The 16,918-nt window shown below is 56.8% G+C and overlaps 1 protein-coding gene across 1 annotated transcript; it reads left to right on the top strand.

Annotated features, from left to right (window-relative positions):
- The first annotated feature begins 4,005 nt into the window (after positions 1-4,005).
- On the top strand, positions 4,006-16,551 carry STC2 (stanniocalcin 2). Its single transcript, XM_007520826.3, has 4 exons — positions 4,006-5,043; positions 6,714-6,856; positions 9,355-9,566; positions 15,375-16,551. The coding sequence occupies exons 1-4, from the start codon at positions 4,893-4,895 to the stop codon at positions 15,775-15,777; spliced, it is 909 nt and encodes a 302-aa protein (XP_007520888.1). The 5' UTR covers positions 4,006-4,892; the 3' UTR covers positions 15,778-16,551.
- The last annotated feature ends 367 nt before the right edge of the window (positions 16,552-16,918 follow it).

The raw sequence follows: 16,918 nt of genomic DNA, 5'->3' as shown, positions 1-16,918 counted from the left end.
AGAAAGTTGGGAGTTGGTTGTTTGTATTCCCTGCCAATAATAAACAATCTTATAAATGCGGGTCAGGGTTCCAGGGCAGCCCCACAAGTGCTGTGGAAGCTCTGTACTTCCCTGGTGAAAATCAACAGAAGCCAACTCTGTTGGAGCACTCATAAGCCACTCCTGCACTGAAGGCATCGTCTGTTTCTATCTTCAGTCCTGTTACCATTTGATGAAACTACTGGTTTAATTCAACAAAAGAAAGCCTCTTCGGGGCCGGATGGGGGGGAGACTTCCGCCTTCAAGAATTCTGGAGGCTGGTAGCAGCCATTTGTAATTTCTTCTGTCCGGTTTTGCTTTTGGTTCCCATTTTTTCCACTTGCCTTCATGCTGGAGGCATGAGGAGGGTAGATTTGGAACTGGCTCAAATCTAAAGAAAGATGGTAAAAGGCGGGGGTGGGGAGGGGACAGTGTGGGGGGGACAGGAAAAATAAACTGCGATTTCCATGGTGCTTGCTAAAAGGATGTCCTTGTGAGAGCATGGCCTAAATCAGCTTGGCCAAGTTCAATGCGAAGGAAATTGATTAGAAAGGCCCCCCTAAGTCAGGTGAAAGTAAAGGAAGAGGCCGGACAGTTCTCTCTCTGCCCAGAAGGTGGTGCTCTCCGCCCAGCCAGCCAGCCCCCCGGGGGCGGGGCCTGCAGGAGGAGGTGCTCCCCACGTGCAGGCCACGTTCCCCTCTGGAAAGCCTGGGCTAGAAGCAGCAGCCATTGGGCTGCGCCTCCAGGCCTGGTCGCTGAGCCCCAGCGCCGAGCCCCACCTGCTCACGCCTGAGCACAACCATCCTGCTGGACCACACAGCCCGCTCCTCTTCCACCCGGGGTTTTTTCCACGTCCAAAAGGCAGCCTAGTCCTGAGTCTCCTTGGCTGCAGTGGGGGACACAGTCTCCAATGCCTGCCAACAACATCCCAGATGCCCTGGCCAATTCCATTTTTCTCCACCACCAACCCAGGCAGCTCTTGTCGTGACAAATCCCTGTGGCTATCATGCCTCTTTCCCTTGCCTGTCCTCCCTCCTCCATCAAACCTGTAACACACTGAGTGAATGAATCCACCTGCCGCGGACTACAGAGGAAATTCTGGCCCCGCTAGGGAAAAAAGAGAAACAGGCTGGGGGTATGGATCCACCTGCCAACGTCATTGTTCAACGGAGAAGCAATTGCAGAAGCCAGACCTTCCACCTTCTGCACCCCATAAAGAATTTTGGTCCAGGAGGCCGCGTGGTGGCACACCTGTTTAAGTGCACTTATTACCATGTACAAGGAACCAGGTTCAAGCCCCTAGACCCCCCCACCTGCAGGTGGGATCAAGCTTTACAAGTGGTGAAGCAATGCTGCAGGTGTCTATCTCTCCCTCTCTAGTTCTCTCTCTCCCTCTCAATTTCTCTCTGTCCTATCAAATAAGGTTTTTTATTTTTATTATCTTTATTTATTTGATAGAGACAGCCAGAAATACAGAGAAAAGGGGACATAGAGAAAAAGAGAGACTGGGAAACACCTACAGCACTACTTCACTACCTGTGAAGCTTTCCTCCTGCAGGTGGAGACCAGGGGCTTGAACCTGGATTCTTCTGCATTGTAATATGTGCATTCAACCAGGTGTGCAGCCATCCAGCCCCTTCAAATAAGGCTTCAAAAATTAATTTAAAAAATAATAAAATCTAAAAAAAAAGAATTAGTCCATACTCCCAGAAAGATAAAGAACAGGGAAGCTTATGATGGAGGCGGTGGGACACAGAACTCTGGTGGTGGAAACTGTATGGAATTGTACCTGTTCTTGTTAACCATTATTAAATCAGTAATAAAAAAGAAAGAAAGAAAGAAAGAAATTTGGGGTTACCGTTATCAATCAGAGAGACCCCTGGGGTGTCATGAGGCCTTCTTGCCACACCTGGCTGGGCCCCAAATTAGGAAGAAGGCTCTCACCAGCCAGACATCCCCACTGAATCCCAGGGCTACACCACTTGTCCTGGTTTTGCTCAAGTCTCATTCCCATCAAGGTGACTGACACTTGGGTCTAGAGAGACACCAAAATCCCAACCGTGCTGTGTGGCACTATGTCTGCTCTCCACTGTCATTATCTCTGCCCCTGCCCTGTCCCCATCCCCCCTCAGTCACGACCTGCCAGATCAGACCTGAGCTATGGAGCTCAGAGAGTGAGGGGGAGATCTGGCAAAGTCAACCCCCAAGCCAGTGCCCCCACACTAGGCCTGAGGCCTAGGCAGGCAGGCCCAACATGATGCCCACTGGCTCTGCTGGACAGTCCCAGCCCGGAGGCACTGGCTGAGGTACACCCTTTTCTGGATGCCTGGCCCGGCTGAGTGTCCAGAAAAGAAAATGCAGGGAGACTGGAGTTGGCTTATCGCACCAAAGTAAAAGACTCTGGGGTGGGTGGGGGAAAGAATGCAGGTCCAAAAAGGATGACAGAGGACCTAGTGGGGGGTTGTATTGTTATATGGAAAACTGGGAAATGGTATGCATGTACAAACTATTGTATTTACTGTCAAATGTAAAACATTAATCCCCCAATAAAGAAATTTTAAAAAAAGAAAAAGCAGGGAGAGAGGGAGAGAAAGAGAGAGAGAAAGGAAGAAGCCCTTTAAGAATCTGTTCTTGCGGCCGCTAAAAAATCAACCACTGGTTTTCTTGGTGATCTAAAACAGACAACTGGGTGACAGAAATGGCCCCAGTGAGACAAACGGGACCCCCAGATGAAGTGCTGAGCCTCCATGGTTAACCCCCAGCCCCAAAAAGATCTCTTCATGCCAATGTTGTTTCCCGCCAGGAAATTCAGGGAGTTCTGCTCTTGAAAGGGCAGAAAGGTGCTGGGTAGTGGTCTGGCTGCGGCCACGGGTGCTGGGTGTTGGTCTGGTGTTTAAGGCCAGCCAGGAGATGGATGGCCTGTCACAGGCTCACGGAGGAGGCGGAGATGACCATGCAAAGGCCAGCAGGCAGAACAGGCGAGGAGAGACAGGCGCCCGCTTTCCAGGGCTTGCACCCACTTCCTTCCACAAAGGGTCCCAGGCGCCCAGAAGGCGGGGCCGCGCGCTGCAGGCTCAGCTCTCCTGAGTGGCCGGTCACGGGTCCCGGGAGTCAAGGGAGGGTGGGCAGCGGCTCCTGGGCGCGCTCCCCACCTCCTCGGGATTCGGAACCTCTCGCTGCGCACCCCAGTCGTCCCCCAGCCGCGCCAGCCCCCCACCCCGTGACCCCCTTCCTCTGCCTCAGCGCAGCTGGGCCCCGGGGAGGGGGGGGCTCTGGGAACCTAAGGGCGGCGGCGGGTGGCCCGATCCTGCGCCCCCGCGCCCCCTGGGGAGTCCCCAGTCCACGGGTGATGAAACCTGGCGGCGCGTTGCGGCAGAGCGCGGGGGAGCGGGCTCACCTGTTCCCGGGGCGGGCGGGGCCGGGGGCGGGGCGGGAGGCCGAGCCAACGTGGGGCGCTTGCGGCCCGGCACCCCGCCCTCCCCCTCCCGGAGCCCCCGAGCCGCGCCGTGGGGCTGGCGGGGCCCCGGGCGGTTCCTGTCGCTGCCGGCCGGGCGGAGACGTGAGCGCGCACACGTACACACGCGGCGGCCCGAGCGCCCAACTTTCTCCCGGCCTCTCCGCCCGAGCAGCGGCCGCGGGAGCCTGGGGGGCGCGGTGCACCGGGCCGCGCTTGGAGAGGGCGCTCGGCCCCGCGGTGGGGGGGGGGGGGGGAATAGATGGGGACGACTCCCTCGGCCTGTGCTTGTTTGCTTATTTATTTATTTATTTATTTATTTTACTCAGGGGTGCATTTTCTCTTTGGGGGGCTATGTCTTAGTGACCATCCCCATCCGGCGGCCGGAGAAAGTCCCAGGACTGGACCGGCGTCTGGAGACCTGCGGAGCGGCCTTTCCCGCCAGCCTCCCTCCCGGGCTTCGTCTATCACCTGGGTGCCGCCACCCGGGCCCGGGCCCTCTGCGTTGGGGGGGGGGGGGCGGCGGTCAAGGGGTGCAGACTGTGGGGCGCTCGGCACGGCGGGGTGAGAAGCTGGGGACCCGCAGGCCGAACTCCACACCTCGTCTTTCCTGGCGGCTCCAGTCGTTCGCGATTCATTTTTTAATGGAAAGCATCACAACTCCAGAACCCCCATATGTGCTCGGTGTGCCCCCATCACTGTGCCCGGGAGACGCCCCCACTCTGCCAAAGCTTCCGGGCTGAGGGTCGCCCTGAATTCCAGCCGGCTAGCAGAGGGGCCTGCCCGGCCCGGCGTAGGTGCAGGGAAGGACGGGGGTCGGGGAATGGGGGGTGGCTAGAGGGGGTGCGTCCCGGGGCGCACGCCGAGCCCTCTCGCCCTCCTCGGTCTGCAGCCGCGCCCGCTCGCCTGTCCCCGGCGGGCGTGCGGCCATTGCCCGGGCGCACCCGCACACGCGCACGCACCCCGGGGCGCGCTCACACCCGCCCGCACGCAGACGCGCGACCGCCACCGGGCCGGCAACTTTGTGGGGAGCTTGGGGTGGCGCGGGGCCGCCTCTTGTAGTAGTTGGGCGCAGGCCCCGCCTCCGGGCCGTGCTGTCAGCCGGGCCGGGGTCTCCCATTGGTCCGGCCGCCGGGACAACACCTGCTCGACTCCTTCATTCAAGTGACACCAGAGCCTGCGGGGATATTTGAGGCAAGGTCGCTGCCAGCGCCGGGCACTCGCGGCGCCGCCACCGGGCTGGTCACATGCTCTCCGGGGAGCTCCGGGAGGGCGCCGGGTAACCTCCACCCGGGCCGCGGCCGCGGGAGGCAGAGTGAGCGGGAGGAGGAGGGGAACCGGTGGCGGCGGCGGCGGCGGCGGCGGAGGAGGAGAGCACAAAGGATCCAGGTCTCCCGGCGCGAGGTTCCCACCCACGGCCATGTGTGCCCAGCGGCTGGGCCAGCTGGTGACCCTGGCTTTGGTGCTGGCCACCTTCGACCTGGCGCGGGGGACCGACGCCACCCACCCGCCCGAGGGGCCCCAAGAGCGGGGCTCCCAGCAGAAAGGCCGCCTGTCCCTGCAGAACACAGGTAAGCCCGTGCGCCCGCCCCACGCGCCCGCCCCACGCGCCCTGCCCGTGTGCCCGGCCCGCGCCCTGCCCGGTGGCGCGGAGTCCCGAGGAGCGCAGGGCGAGCGCCCGGCTCGGCGCGCCCGGAATCCGCACGTGCCGGCGGGTGATGAAATAAACGGCCGGGCAGGACTTGTTGCTGCCCTCCTCCCCCAGCCCGGGGAGTGAGCCTGCGCCGCCCGCGGCCAGAGCTGGGTACTCACTCAGCCCGCGGGTCGCTGCACGACTCCCGGCTCGCTCCCGGCCCGCACGCGGGTAGGGAGACCCTCTGTGTCCCCCCTCCCAGGAGCCGGGGAAGGGGGGACGCCCTGCACCCTGGAAACTTCACTCCCGGCCGGCCCAGCGCCGCAAGACTGCTGCCTGACATCCCCAACTTTGTTCGCAGATGGCTTTGCGAACTTTCTCTTGGGGGGCGGGAGAGGCGGGGGCACAGTGTCCCCACCCTCCCCAGCCCCCTCCCCCTCCCCCCGCTAGCTTCAGGGCACCCGGCTGGAGCTCGTCCCAGCACCAGGAGGGAAGGAGAGGTCTTCTGCTCCCGGCTTCTTGACTCAGCGCGGCGTCCCCCTCTAATTCGGGGATCTCACAAACCTGATGCCGGCGTGCGTGCGCTCCCCGCACAAGAAGGAACGCAGGGATGCCCACTGGGGTGTCCGAGTGGCTCGCCCAACCCCCACCCGAGTGTGGGGACCCCTGCTTCAAGCTGCGGGCGCCCCGGGATCCTGCCCCCCTGCAGCGTGGCCCGGGGTGGGAGGGGACCCTCAGCCTATAGTCCACGCCCCCTGGTCTCCATCTGAATACCGATTCCCTGTTCCGAACCCACTCTTCCGAAATAAGACTTTTCTGATGTAATTGGGGGGCTGGTTTAAGTCAGGGAGGTTGGGTAGGGGGAAGAGAGGCGCTTCCGGACAGCCAGTCCTCCGGAGGTGAGCCAGGGCCGCCTTCTGCCGGCCAGGCTGGGAGGCGGCCGCCCCCTGGAGACTGAGCGGCCGGTCTGTGGGGCTCTGGACTCAGTCCGCCCGGCCCGCTCGCTCGCAGACCGCAGCTTCGCTCTCCTGGTATTTTTAATGTGGATGGGCCGGAGGCGTTGCCTTAATAGGAATTTTGTTTTGATGTTTAGGTGTTGAATCATGAAACTGAATTCAAACTGCTTTCGGGGCTCTTTTTTTTTGGGGGGGGTGGTCAGGAAGGAAATGGCTGTGACATATTTACAGCAGCTTCAATCTCCAAGGAGAAAGAAAGGAGGCACCTCGAGGATGTCACCTTGCTTTTGGTCTGTGGGTCTTCAAGACTGGGCTCTCTTTGGCTTGCAAACTCGGTCTTCTCACGGATACTTTAATAAAACAGAAAGGATGAAGGTCTCGCTTCTGGTGGTGAGGTAGGGTTTTGTTTTTTGTGTGGGTTGAGTTTTTTACTTTTTAATATTAATATTTTCATAAGTAGAGTAAATGTTGACATTTTCTTACCCTGGCCTTTTAGATCCTGAAAGTATCTCTCTCTCTCTCTCTCTCTCTCTCTCCTTAAGTTTTGTTGTAGCTGTTAGTAACTCGTGTTTCCACGGGCCTCGCTGCATTCATTCCCCATCGAGGCCACAAGTGTGTGGAATATTCACCTGTGTGTGATGTCCCCTTTTAGCGGAAATCCAGCACTGTTTGGTCAGCGCTGGCGACGTGGGCTGTGGCGTGTTTGAATGTTTTGAGAACAACTCCTGTGAGATCCGGGGCTTGCATGGGATCTGCATGACTTTTCTGCACAACGCTGGAAAATTTGACGCCCAGGTAACACCCCTCTGGAGCTCTAAGGCTACTGTGGCCTAGCACAGGGTGACAGGCTTCCTTATCTGGACACACACAGAGAGACAGTAGGACTCCAGCATCCCCCCCCCCACCCCTGCTCCTGGGGTTCAGCTCCTTGGAGCCCACATGCAGGCTAGGTTCTAGTACACTCTTGTTCAGTCTGTGCCCATACTAGCAAAGTGAGGTGGAGACCAAGCTGAGCAATTAATTTACCTGGGGGTTCTGAGCAGAAGTGGATGACTCAAGTCACAGTGAATGCTGGTCACCTCGTTAGAACCCAACCTCTATGGTCCATGGGTGAGAGGCAGTAGACTCCAATTATACATTCCAAGAACTGCTTGGAGAAGAATGGAGAGACATGAATCATCTTTTAAAAAAAAAAAAACTTTTGTTTTATTTATTATTGGCTAAAGACGAAATTGAGAGGGCAGGGGGAGGGGGAGATAGAGAGGGAGAGAGACAGAGAGACACCTGCAACCTGCTTCACTGCTCATGAAGCTTTACTCCTGTGGATGGGGACCAGGGGCTTGAACCTGGGGCCTTGTGCACTATAATGTGAGTGCTTAACCAGGTGTGCCACCACCTGGCCCCCAGCCTCACTTATTATTTCCCTCCCCGCCTTGGCTGCCAGGAAACCCAGAGATGAATTAGAGCAAGTAGACAGTGTGACTTGGGCATCCTCAGACTTCTCTTCCTCAGCAGCAAGCTCTCCTGTCTCAACCTGCAGAGTCTAAACCCTGGATGAGTCCTGCTCTATATAATAAATATAGTCAGGGCCTGACCCACTTCCGATATCCCAGGGTTCCAAGGGCAAAGCCGAATTGCTACTTGAGGCAAGGCCAAAACCCACAAGCAAAATGCCTGGCTGCCATCCTGACGATCCGGATACAGGGCAGATGTCGCGGGCCACCTGAGTCTCTCCTCCCTCATGGTCTTGCCCAGCCCGAGGAGCTCCGAAGCATCAAGCATCCCATCATTCTAGCTCATAACCTCCCTCTGCAGCGGTGGAGGCGTGGCTAATTGTGGAGGTGTGGTCTGTGGGGGGCGTGGCTGATGGTGGTGTGTTTCTGGGAGGCGTGGCTTATGAAGGCCATGGGCACTGTCATCTTGCAGAGAGCCTAAGAGCCTGACCCAGCCCGGCTTGGGAACCACCACGGAGCTGGCAGTCCCCTCGACAGAGGATGTGGGGTGGCAGGAGGGGAAACAGAAACCGGAGAAGGAAAAGAGGTTGACTGTTGGAACTCCTGGAGACTCCCAAGAAAGCTTCCCTGCTGGATTAACTGGAATGAGAAAACGTAACAGGAAATCCGGAGGAAAGATGTGTGCTTGAGGCAGCCCGGCAGGATGTCAGGGAAGGAGACTGGGAGTCCTGCTCAGCGCAGAGGCTCACCAACCACCAGCCTGTGTTCCCAAGTGAGACTCACGCCTCTCTCAAGGCGCTTCTGGGTACATAAGTCCTTGGTCAACGGGCACACCCTGCCCTCCATCCTAGTTGGCTCCCAGCAATGAGGCCGGAGCATGGAGGGCATTGGGGGGCGGGGGTGGTGGCCTATTCTGGCCAGACACCCTCTGCAGACATACCAGTGGCTTCTAAAGGTTCTTCTAAAGAACCCAAATCAACATTGCGGCTGGCTTCCTGCTGCCAACCTCCGCCCCTTAACTTGCTCAGCTCGGTCACTTCCGGCCAGTCTAAAAACAGGGCTGGTGGCCTCTGCAGGGACAGCTCGTTTCCATAGCGACGGAGGCCTCAGGGAGCCCTGGGTAGGCATCCCACAATGCCTCAACCAGAAAAGGTTGATCTGGGAGCTCTCAGCCCCCCCCCCACTCGCCTCCACACCCCCCAACAGCTGTCTCCTTCCTGGGCTAAGAGGGAGCCAGGCAGGAGGACTGGAGGCCAGATGTATGCCCGGCTGCTTTGCCCCCAGAGGCAGTGAGCGGGGTGGGGAGGGGCAGCCCCCCGCTGGGCAGTGCAGACTCCAGACACTGCCAGGCAGAGTGTCAGGAGGGCCTCTGAGAGGCAGTCACCCTCACACTTGAAAGGAGGCCAAAGAGAAAATGAAGGCTCCTCCTTAGAGGACGGGAGATAAAAAGATGGGAGACCAGGAGGCGGGCATGTTGGCACCCCCAACTTGACAGCTCTTGTGCACTAGACGGAAGAAGGAAAGGGGTGAGATTTGGATGAGTGTGCAGCCACCAAGGAGTTTGGGGGTGATGCTTGGCCCACAGAAGTTCCCCTGAAGTTGCTACTCAGTAGTTGGTCTGCACAGAAGCCCCGGGAACCGAGGGGAGAAAGAAGAAACTCTTGTTAGTCTGTGGGAGGAATGTCCATCCTGCCCAATGCCAAGGGCATGGTCTCCGCCTGTCACCACCAGGTTGTTGGTCTGGGGCTGGGTTGGGGAGGGAGGTGTTCAGCTGTCAGGAAAATCCTATGCGAGTCCCAAGAGGGTCAACCTGTCCCTTCCGCCTGCCTCTGTCCTCAGGGCAAGTCATTCATCAAAGACGCCTTGAAGTGCAAAGCCCACGCTCTGCGCCACAGATTCGGCTGCATCAGCCGGAAGTGCCCAGCCATCAGGGAGATGGTGTCCCAGCTGCAGCGGGAATGCTACCTCAAGCACGACCTGTGCTCCGCCGCCCAGGAGAATACGCGGGTGATGGTGGAGATGATCGTCTTCAAGGACTTACTGGTGCAGGAGTGAGTGGGTCTCGGGGACTGGGGGGCATGGTGTGGGGGGGCGGCCTGCCAGTCCTGGGGGAGCAGCTGGTGTTTAAAGGCTGTCCACTGCCGGACTTCCCGGGAAGGTGGCCGCTTTGCCTCAGACAGCAGAGCTGGCTCCCCTGGGAGTCTCTTTCCTGCTGCCTTCAGGAAAGGCAGGAGAGAGTTCACCATCGGTTTCATAATCATAAGCAATAGAAACAGGACTGTTTTGTTTTGTTTTTTGTTTTTCCAAGTATGAGATGGGTAGGACTCAGAACTGTCCTGAGTATTCATGGAACTGTGTACACACACACACACACACACACACACACACACACACACACACACACACCTGCCATACTGCAACGAGCTCCCACTGGTTGGGCCTGTGAGCCTCACCGCAACCCTGTGGCTTGGGACGGCTCTCATGCCCATTCTTCAGAGAAGAAACCTGAGACTCATCGAGGGGAAGGTCATAGCTGAGCAGGCATAAAGCAGGAGGGTCTGTTCCCCAAGCCTGAAGCTGAGAGCAGTCTCACTTTGTCCTGCCTCCATCGGCTCATCTTTCCCTCAGAACGTCCGGCCACCTTCTCTCTGAGGAAGTGCCAAACAGAGGCCAAACCTTCTCGTCAGCAACACAGTTTTGCCAGCATGAGGGAAAGAGGAGCCTCTTCCTCTGTGAACCTGCCATTCCGTGACAAGTCCAAGACATCTCATTTCTGTGGAGAAAAGCCCCTCTAGAGAAAGAAAGCCTAAATCTGCAGAGGGAAAACGCACCTTGGTGCCAGCTGCTCTGAACCCAAAGTGCGGACAGTGAACCCTGAAGGTAGCATGGCCTGCCTCTCTCTCTCTCTCTCTCTCTCTCTCTCTCTCTCTCTCTCTTTCTCTTCTCTCTCTTTCTCTCTCTCTTTCTCTCCTCTCTCTCTTTCTTTCTCTCCTCCTCTCTCTTTCTCTCCTCCTCTCTCTCTTTCTCTCTTCCTCTCTCTCTTTCTCTCCTCCTCTCTCTTTCTCTCCTCCTCTCTCTCTTTCTCTCTCTCTCTTTCTCGCTTTCTCTCCTCCTCTCTCTCTTTCTCTTTCTCTCTTTCTCTCCTCCTCTCTCTCTCTTTCTTTCTTCCTCTCTCTCTTTCTCTCTTCCTCTCTCTCTCTTTCTCTCTCTTTCTCTCCTCCTCTCTCTCTTCCTCTCTCTCTCTTTCTCTCTCTTTCTCTCCTCCTCTCTCTCTTTCTCTCCTCCTCTCTCTCTCTTTCTCTCTCTTTCTCTCCTCCTCTCTCTCTTTCTCTCCTCCTCTCTCTCTCTTTCTCTACTCCTCCTCCTCTCTCTCTCTTTCTCTCCTCCTCTCTCTCTTTCTCTCTCTCTCTTTCTCTCCTCTCTCTCTCTTTCTCTCTCTCTTTTTCTCTCTCTCTTTTTCTCTCTCTTTCTCTCTCTCTCTCTCCTCTCTCAGAGATGCTGGGCAGGAAGCAAGCCACCAGCTAAGTAGGCCAGCCCAAGTCACCGTCAGCTTTTGTGCCACCTTGGGGCTTTGCACAGAAACTCCATTTTATGAACTCTGGCTCCTCAGCTCGGGCCAGTGCTTCCCCTCTCACCCCCCAGCACCACTGCTCCCACTGCCACCATGCCGCTAGACAAGCAGCACCCAGCACACCCCTGTCACTTAACTCTGGGAGGACATCACTGTCACCGGTCTCTTTCCACCTTGCGATGAGGTGCTGGGTCTCTTGTGGACTTGTTACACTGCAGTGCAGTGTTCAGAGGACAGTGCTCACAGGGTATCTCTTCTGGAGGCTATTATCAAGAAAAAACAGTGTTGCCTTTTCCCTGAGTTTCACTCAGGTCTTAGAAAGCATCTTTTAATATTTCATTTATTGTATTATTAATGAGTGAGAGAGGCAGAGAATGGACGCAGAGCTTTGCTCAGTTGTGGCTGACGGTGGTGCTGGGGACTGAACCTGGAGCATTAGTGACTCAGGCAGGTGAGTCTTTTTATATAACCATTCTGCTTTCTCCCAGCCCCTTAGAAAGCAATTTTAATTCTTCCAAAAGCTTTAAAAGAACAAAGTAACAATAGCAACACCAACCACAACAGTGGTTGCTTTGGGGAAGGGTCAGACCCTTGGTGAGAGGACACCCTCCAACCTCCCTGGACAATCTCATCCATCTTGTCCGGCAGTGCTGCCAGAGAGAAATCTCTGTCCCCAAGTCAGTCTCCACTTAACTGAGGGAAAAAGCACAGAGACTGAGGATCTCCTGAGATCCAATGCCAACTTTCCGGCTTGGGGGTTGGAGGCATGGTGGCGAAAGCCTTTGGCAGTAGACATCGAGCCTGCCTGCCCCTGGCCTGTCCTCTCACCACTAGACCTGCTGGAGACACACTGGGTCCCCAAATATGGCAGCAGAGGGGCCCTTTTCTGAAATGCATCCCACTACACATGGGTAACACAGTGAACCGCCTTTCTTTCTTTTTTTTTAAATATTTATCCCCTTTTGTTGCCCTTGTTTTATTGTTGTAGTTATTGTTGTTGTTATTGATGTCATTGTTGTTGGATAGGACAGAGAAATCGAGAGAGAAGGGAAAGACAGAGAGGGGGAGAGAAAGACAGACACCTGCAGACCTGCTTCACCACCTGTGAAGCAACTTCCATACAGGTGGGGAGCTGGGGGCTCAAACTGGGATCCTTATGCTGGTCCTTGCGCTTTGTACCACGTGTGCTTAACCTGCTGTGCTACCGCCGGACTCCCACCGCCTTTCTTAAAGGAGTCCCTGGAAGAGGCTAGTGGCCAGCTGAGAAACTCATGAGGTCTGTTTGTCCCCAAGTGTGGTGGCCCTCCACTGGAGGCGGTCTGCTGACCTCAAGAACAGATGACAGGGGGGGAGCCTGCAAGTCTGGGGTCCATTCCTGGAACCCAAGAAGTCTTTGTCTTTTGGGAAAAAGGTCTTTTCTTTGGGGGGGGGAACAAAGGGTTTGAAGTTTAGGGGCGGGGGGAGAGATCTCTTAGTGCTCAAGGGGCTGAGAAACAGTGATTTTTCTGGTGTCTCCTCCTGTGGGGTGGCAGGGCCTTTGCCTTCAAAGGAGTCTTTGCCTCTCTTAAAAGGAAAGCATATGACCACCCACTCCCAGCCTACTCTGGAATTAGGTGGCCCACTCCAGTGGGAGTGCAGGCCTCTGTTTAGAATGTTCGCTAAGGGGCGGGGGGAGATAACATAAAGGTTCTGCAAACATTCTCATGCCTGAGGCTCCCAGGTCCCGGATCCCAGGTTCAGTCCCCTGTACCACCATAAGCCAGAGATGAGCAATGTTCTGACAAAAAAAAAAAAGAGAGAGAGAGAGAGAAAGAGAGAGAGAGAGCAAAGTTTGATTACAGAATGCTGTCTGTCTCTACACCAAGACTCCTCTCCAGGCAGCACTTCTGGGCAGTGATGCCTCCTGACTCCATCTCCACACGAACCCTCCTTTCACCTTCTCTCCTGAAGCCTCAGCTCTGCAAGCAGAAACTTGAACTTCAAGCCAGAGAGCCTGGGTTTGTTTGGGTGGATTTGGGTGTTTTGATTCTTTTTTTCCAACCAGCAGAACTGTTTTGGACACAAACAAATCTCATCTGTCCTGAGCATCGTAGAGATGCAACCAAGAGTATGTGGCAGTGGTCACAGATAAGTGAGAACCCCTTTTGTGCTTCTCTTTAGAGGGAGAACTCACAGCCACCCCAGAGTCCATGTCGCCTTCAGTCCTCAACCGACGTGCACCCCAAACACTTGGTGCAGTTCAAGCTCTCAGTTCCTCATACCTTTTTCTGGCCCACGTCTTTCCACATCAGCCAAGCACTGGCTGCCACACGCCCTGTCAGTGGCACTGGGGTCGTTGGGTGCCTCCAGGCACGTCCCCCTGCAACGATTTTGTTTAAGTCCTTTAGCCTTGCCGACACGGGGCTGGGAGAGCTGGGCTTTGTCATCACACACGGGCTGAGTTGCAGTCTGAGAGGGCACGGAGCCAGCTCAGAGCATAGCATAGATTAACACGCAGCCCTCCCCGGGTTCACAGCTTTCTCCTGCGAGGGAGCGCCCAGGGCTGGAGGCAGCCCTCACCAGGCCAGCTTTGCAGATCTGCCCTGGGATTCAGAGACTCATCTGGCAGGCAGAACAGCCTGGAAGGCGGCCAAGGGCCAGTCGGCACATTCTCAAGAGAGCTGTCCCCTCCCCCTCAGGGAGAGAAACTTGAAGAAGAGCATCTGTCTGGTGTGTCCCCCACCACCACCCCCAAAAGAGAGACAGGGTCTCAGCCGCTGTCTCTACTGGTCCCAGAGAGCTGGCAGGTAGAATCGGCAGCTTAAATGCCGTCATAGCCCAGACACCCATGAACTTGGACTTGCCGGCTGTCATTCTCTGAGGATGGACGGATTCCAACGTGTGTGGAGTTAATTCCCTGGTGTGGCCCCACACCCTACTCTCGGCCCAGGAAGTGTTCCTGCCATCCCTGTCACAGTGAGGGAAGCACCCCTGCACGTCAGTCCGTCTTTCCGTTCGTCCGTCTGTCATGGCAGACGTGGACTCCAAAGGCCTTAAAAGGCAGCTTGATCTCTATCGACCAAAACATTCCTCCCTCTTCTGTCAGGCCCTCCTTCCTCTCCTCCACTGTCAGGCCTCCCCAGACCAGAAGCTTCCCCAAAGCACCTTCTCCCCACTTGTCTCCATCTTGGCATCCTCCGTGAGATGAGGGCAGCTTGCTCAGCTGCTCCTGGAGGACTGATTTATAACCACTGCAGGTCTTAAAGCCAGCTCTGCCCTCCCTGCAAAGTGACCTCTGCCACCTCACACAGAGGAGATTGATAGCTGTAAGGCAGCCACCCAGGTGGTGCCCTGCTCCTTGGAAAGCTCTCCTCTGCCAGGTGGTTAGCTCCCTGCCCAAGATGAGGGCTCAGATAGAGCCAGAAACTGCTGGCCACATGAAACATTCCAGACCCCCTTGGGGATTTCCAAGGTCAGTGAGAGTTCAGAAAGGTTCAGTGAGTGGCCATGAGAGCCCACTGCTGGGCACAGGAATAGGGGGCAGGTGTGTGGGGGGGACTGTGAGTATCAGCAGGCATGTTGGTTCCTGAGGCTGGGCCCACTCCTCAAGTGTTTGCCTAGAGAGTCCCCCCCCCCAGGACAGCTTGGATGGCCTGGGGAACCCCACTCACTGCGTCAGTGCTGGGGAAGGTGCTTCATGGGAACTCCCTGGGCGGTGGTCTCCCCACACACCACTGACTCCCCCCAGGTAGAGGGCAGGGCATCCAGTAACACAGACGTGGGGAGACTGTGAGGGCGCAGTGATTGAGTCCCAAAGCTTCTGTGGCTCCTCGGCATTTAAGGCCCTGCACCCACCATCTGCCCCAGATTCATTCCCCTGGGCCTCAAGACCCATCTCCAGTCCAGCTCATGTCCACCTACGTGGAACCCCCTGGGCGTGCCTGAACATGTCTCTACTGCCCAACCTAGAGTTCTCACTCCACCTCCCCAGAGCTTCTTCCTTGCCATGTCCCAGCCCTGGGCTGTGGTGGATACTCCTTGAACTGCCACTGGCTTGTCTGTTGGTGATCAACTCTACCCGCCCCCCCCCACACACACACACCTCTAATTCTTCAGGGTCTCGCACGTGGTGTCCACTCAGTAAGTGTCAGCTGAGGCCAGAGCTAGTCTGGGCAAAGGCCAGAAGTCGCTCTTGTCACTGAGGCAGCCCGAGCTACACGTAGGCCCATCTCTCTTCTGCACTGTCGCTGTTGCCCTCTGATCTGTTTGTACTTACCCCATTCTCTGTCTCTCTCTTCTCCATCCCTAGGCCCTACGTGGACCTGGTAAACCTCTTGCTGACCTGTGGGGAGGAGGTGAAGGAGGCCGTCACACACAGCGTGCAGGCCCAGTGTGAGCAGAGCTGGGGCAGCCTGTGCTCCATCCTGAGCTTCTGCACCTCAGCCATGCAGAGGCCCCCCACAGCGCCCCCCGAGCGCCAGCCCCTGGGGGACAGAGCCAAGTTCTCCAGGGCCCACCACGGGGAAGCACGTCACCACCCTCCAGAGCCCAGCAGTCGGGAGGCCAGCCGAGGTGCCAAGGGCGAGCAAGGTGGCAAGGGTCACCCCGGTGCCCAGGCTCGGGGCCGAGTCGCTGACCACTCTGCCCCTGGAACTTCCGGAAGCAGCGAGTGGGAAAATGAACCGTCTGAGTATTCTGACATCCGGAGGTGAAACCAAAGGCCTGGCTGGGAAATCTTTCCTCCGTGCCATCCATTTTCTCCTCTATGGACATTCCAAGACCTTGGCCGTGCAAGAGGGGAGATGTCACACGCAGGACGTGGCAGGGACTGCAGACTTGGTGGAGGTGTGCGTTATCAGGATGGGACAGATAGGGCAGGCCCTGGGCAGCAGTGGCCTCGGTTGCCCAGTGGTTTCTCTGTGCCCGCCGGGCAAAAGCACCATGTGGGCTCCTCTTCCCAACTTCATCTTCCCTCCATCCACAGAGCCACTGGGCAGCGGCCTTCAGTTCTGCCACGGGGGAGATGGCCAGGGAGGGCAGGGGTGAGTGTCCACCCGGCCTGACAGCACCCTTGGGTGCTGGCCCCACCCTGAAGCTTCGGGGCTGACTTGGCAGAGGGCAGTGGGACACTGGAGCCGGGCGCAGGCGTGAATGTGAACATCTCAGCTGAAGTTGGAAGGGTGAGGGTGAGGAGGCCATGTTGGTGCTTGGTGTCAAATGAAGTACAGTTTCTGGCATGGAACCTCAGCATTCGAAGCTTCTGGGGGAGGAAGGGAAGGTGGGAAGCTGGGGGAGGGGGTCCAGGGAGGGGGAGAGGGTTCCATGGTGATTTCTGAGCCATTCTTCTGTCTGGGGGGCACTGCTGAGGGAGTGGCCCAGGTGTATTTTAACCACTGCTTCAAATCTTGATTTCACCTTTTTTTTTTTAATCCAGTCACGACATCTACATAGCTGTTGTCTAAATAAATGGCTTTCAAACACAACAACAGGGTCATCAAAACCAGAGTTCCAAGGGTTTGGGGGATAAAAGAGCCCATCTTTGGGCTTCAGATTGTCATGCTCTTTTGAACAGAACTAACAAAGTGTTGTTGCTGTAGGGCTGAGTGCCTGGCGTGGGCTCAGGTTAAAGCCACATAGGGCACGGGGGGGGGGGGGGGATGTGTAACGCATGCAGGTGGCCCTTAACCCTTAGCACTGCTTTTTCTCACCTGACCCCCCAGCCAAGAAGGACAAAGCACCATGCCCTGCATTGCTCCAGGCCAAGTGGGAAGGAAGCCTGGCTCTTCTCTGTGTCAGATGCTGGGAAAGCAGAGGCAAATGCAAAACCACAGAGAGTTCAGCAAGGAGCAAGGC

This window comes from Erinaceus europaeus, chromosome 9 (assembly GCF_950295315.1).
Source record: "Erinaceus europaeus chromosome 9, mEriEur2.1, whole genome shotgun sequence".
Classification (NCBI taxonomy): Eukaryota; Metazoa; Chordata; class Mammalia; order Eulipotyphla; family Erinaceidae; genus Erinaceus; species Erinaceus europaeus.
Note: the sequence above shows the minus strand (reverse complement) of the source record. Positions and strands in the feature narration are given on the sequence as shown.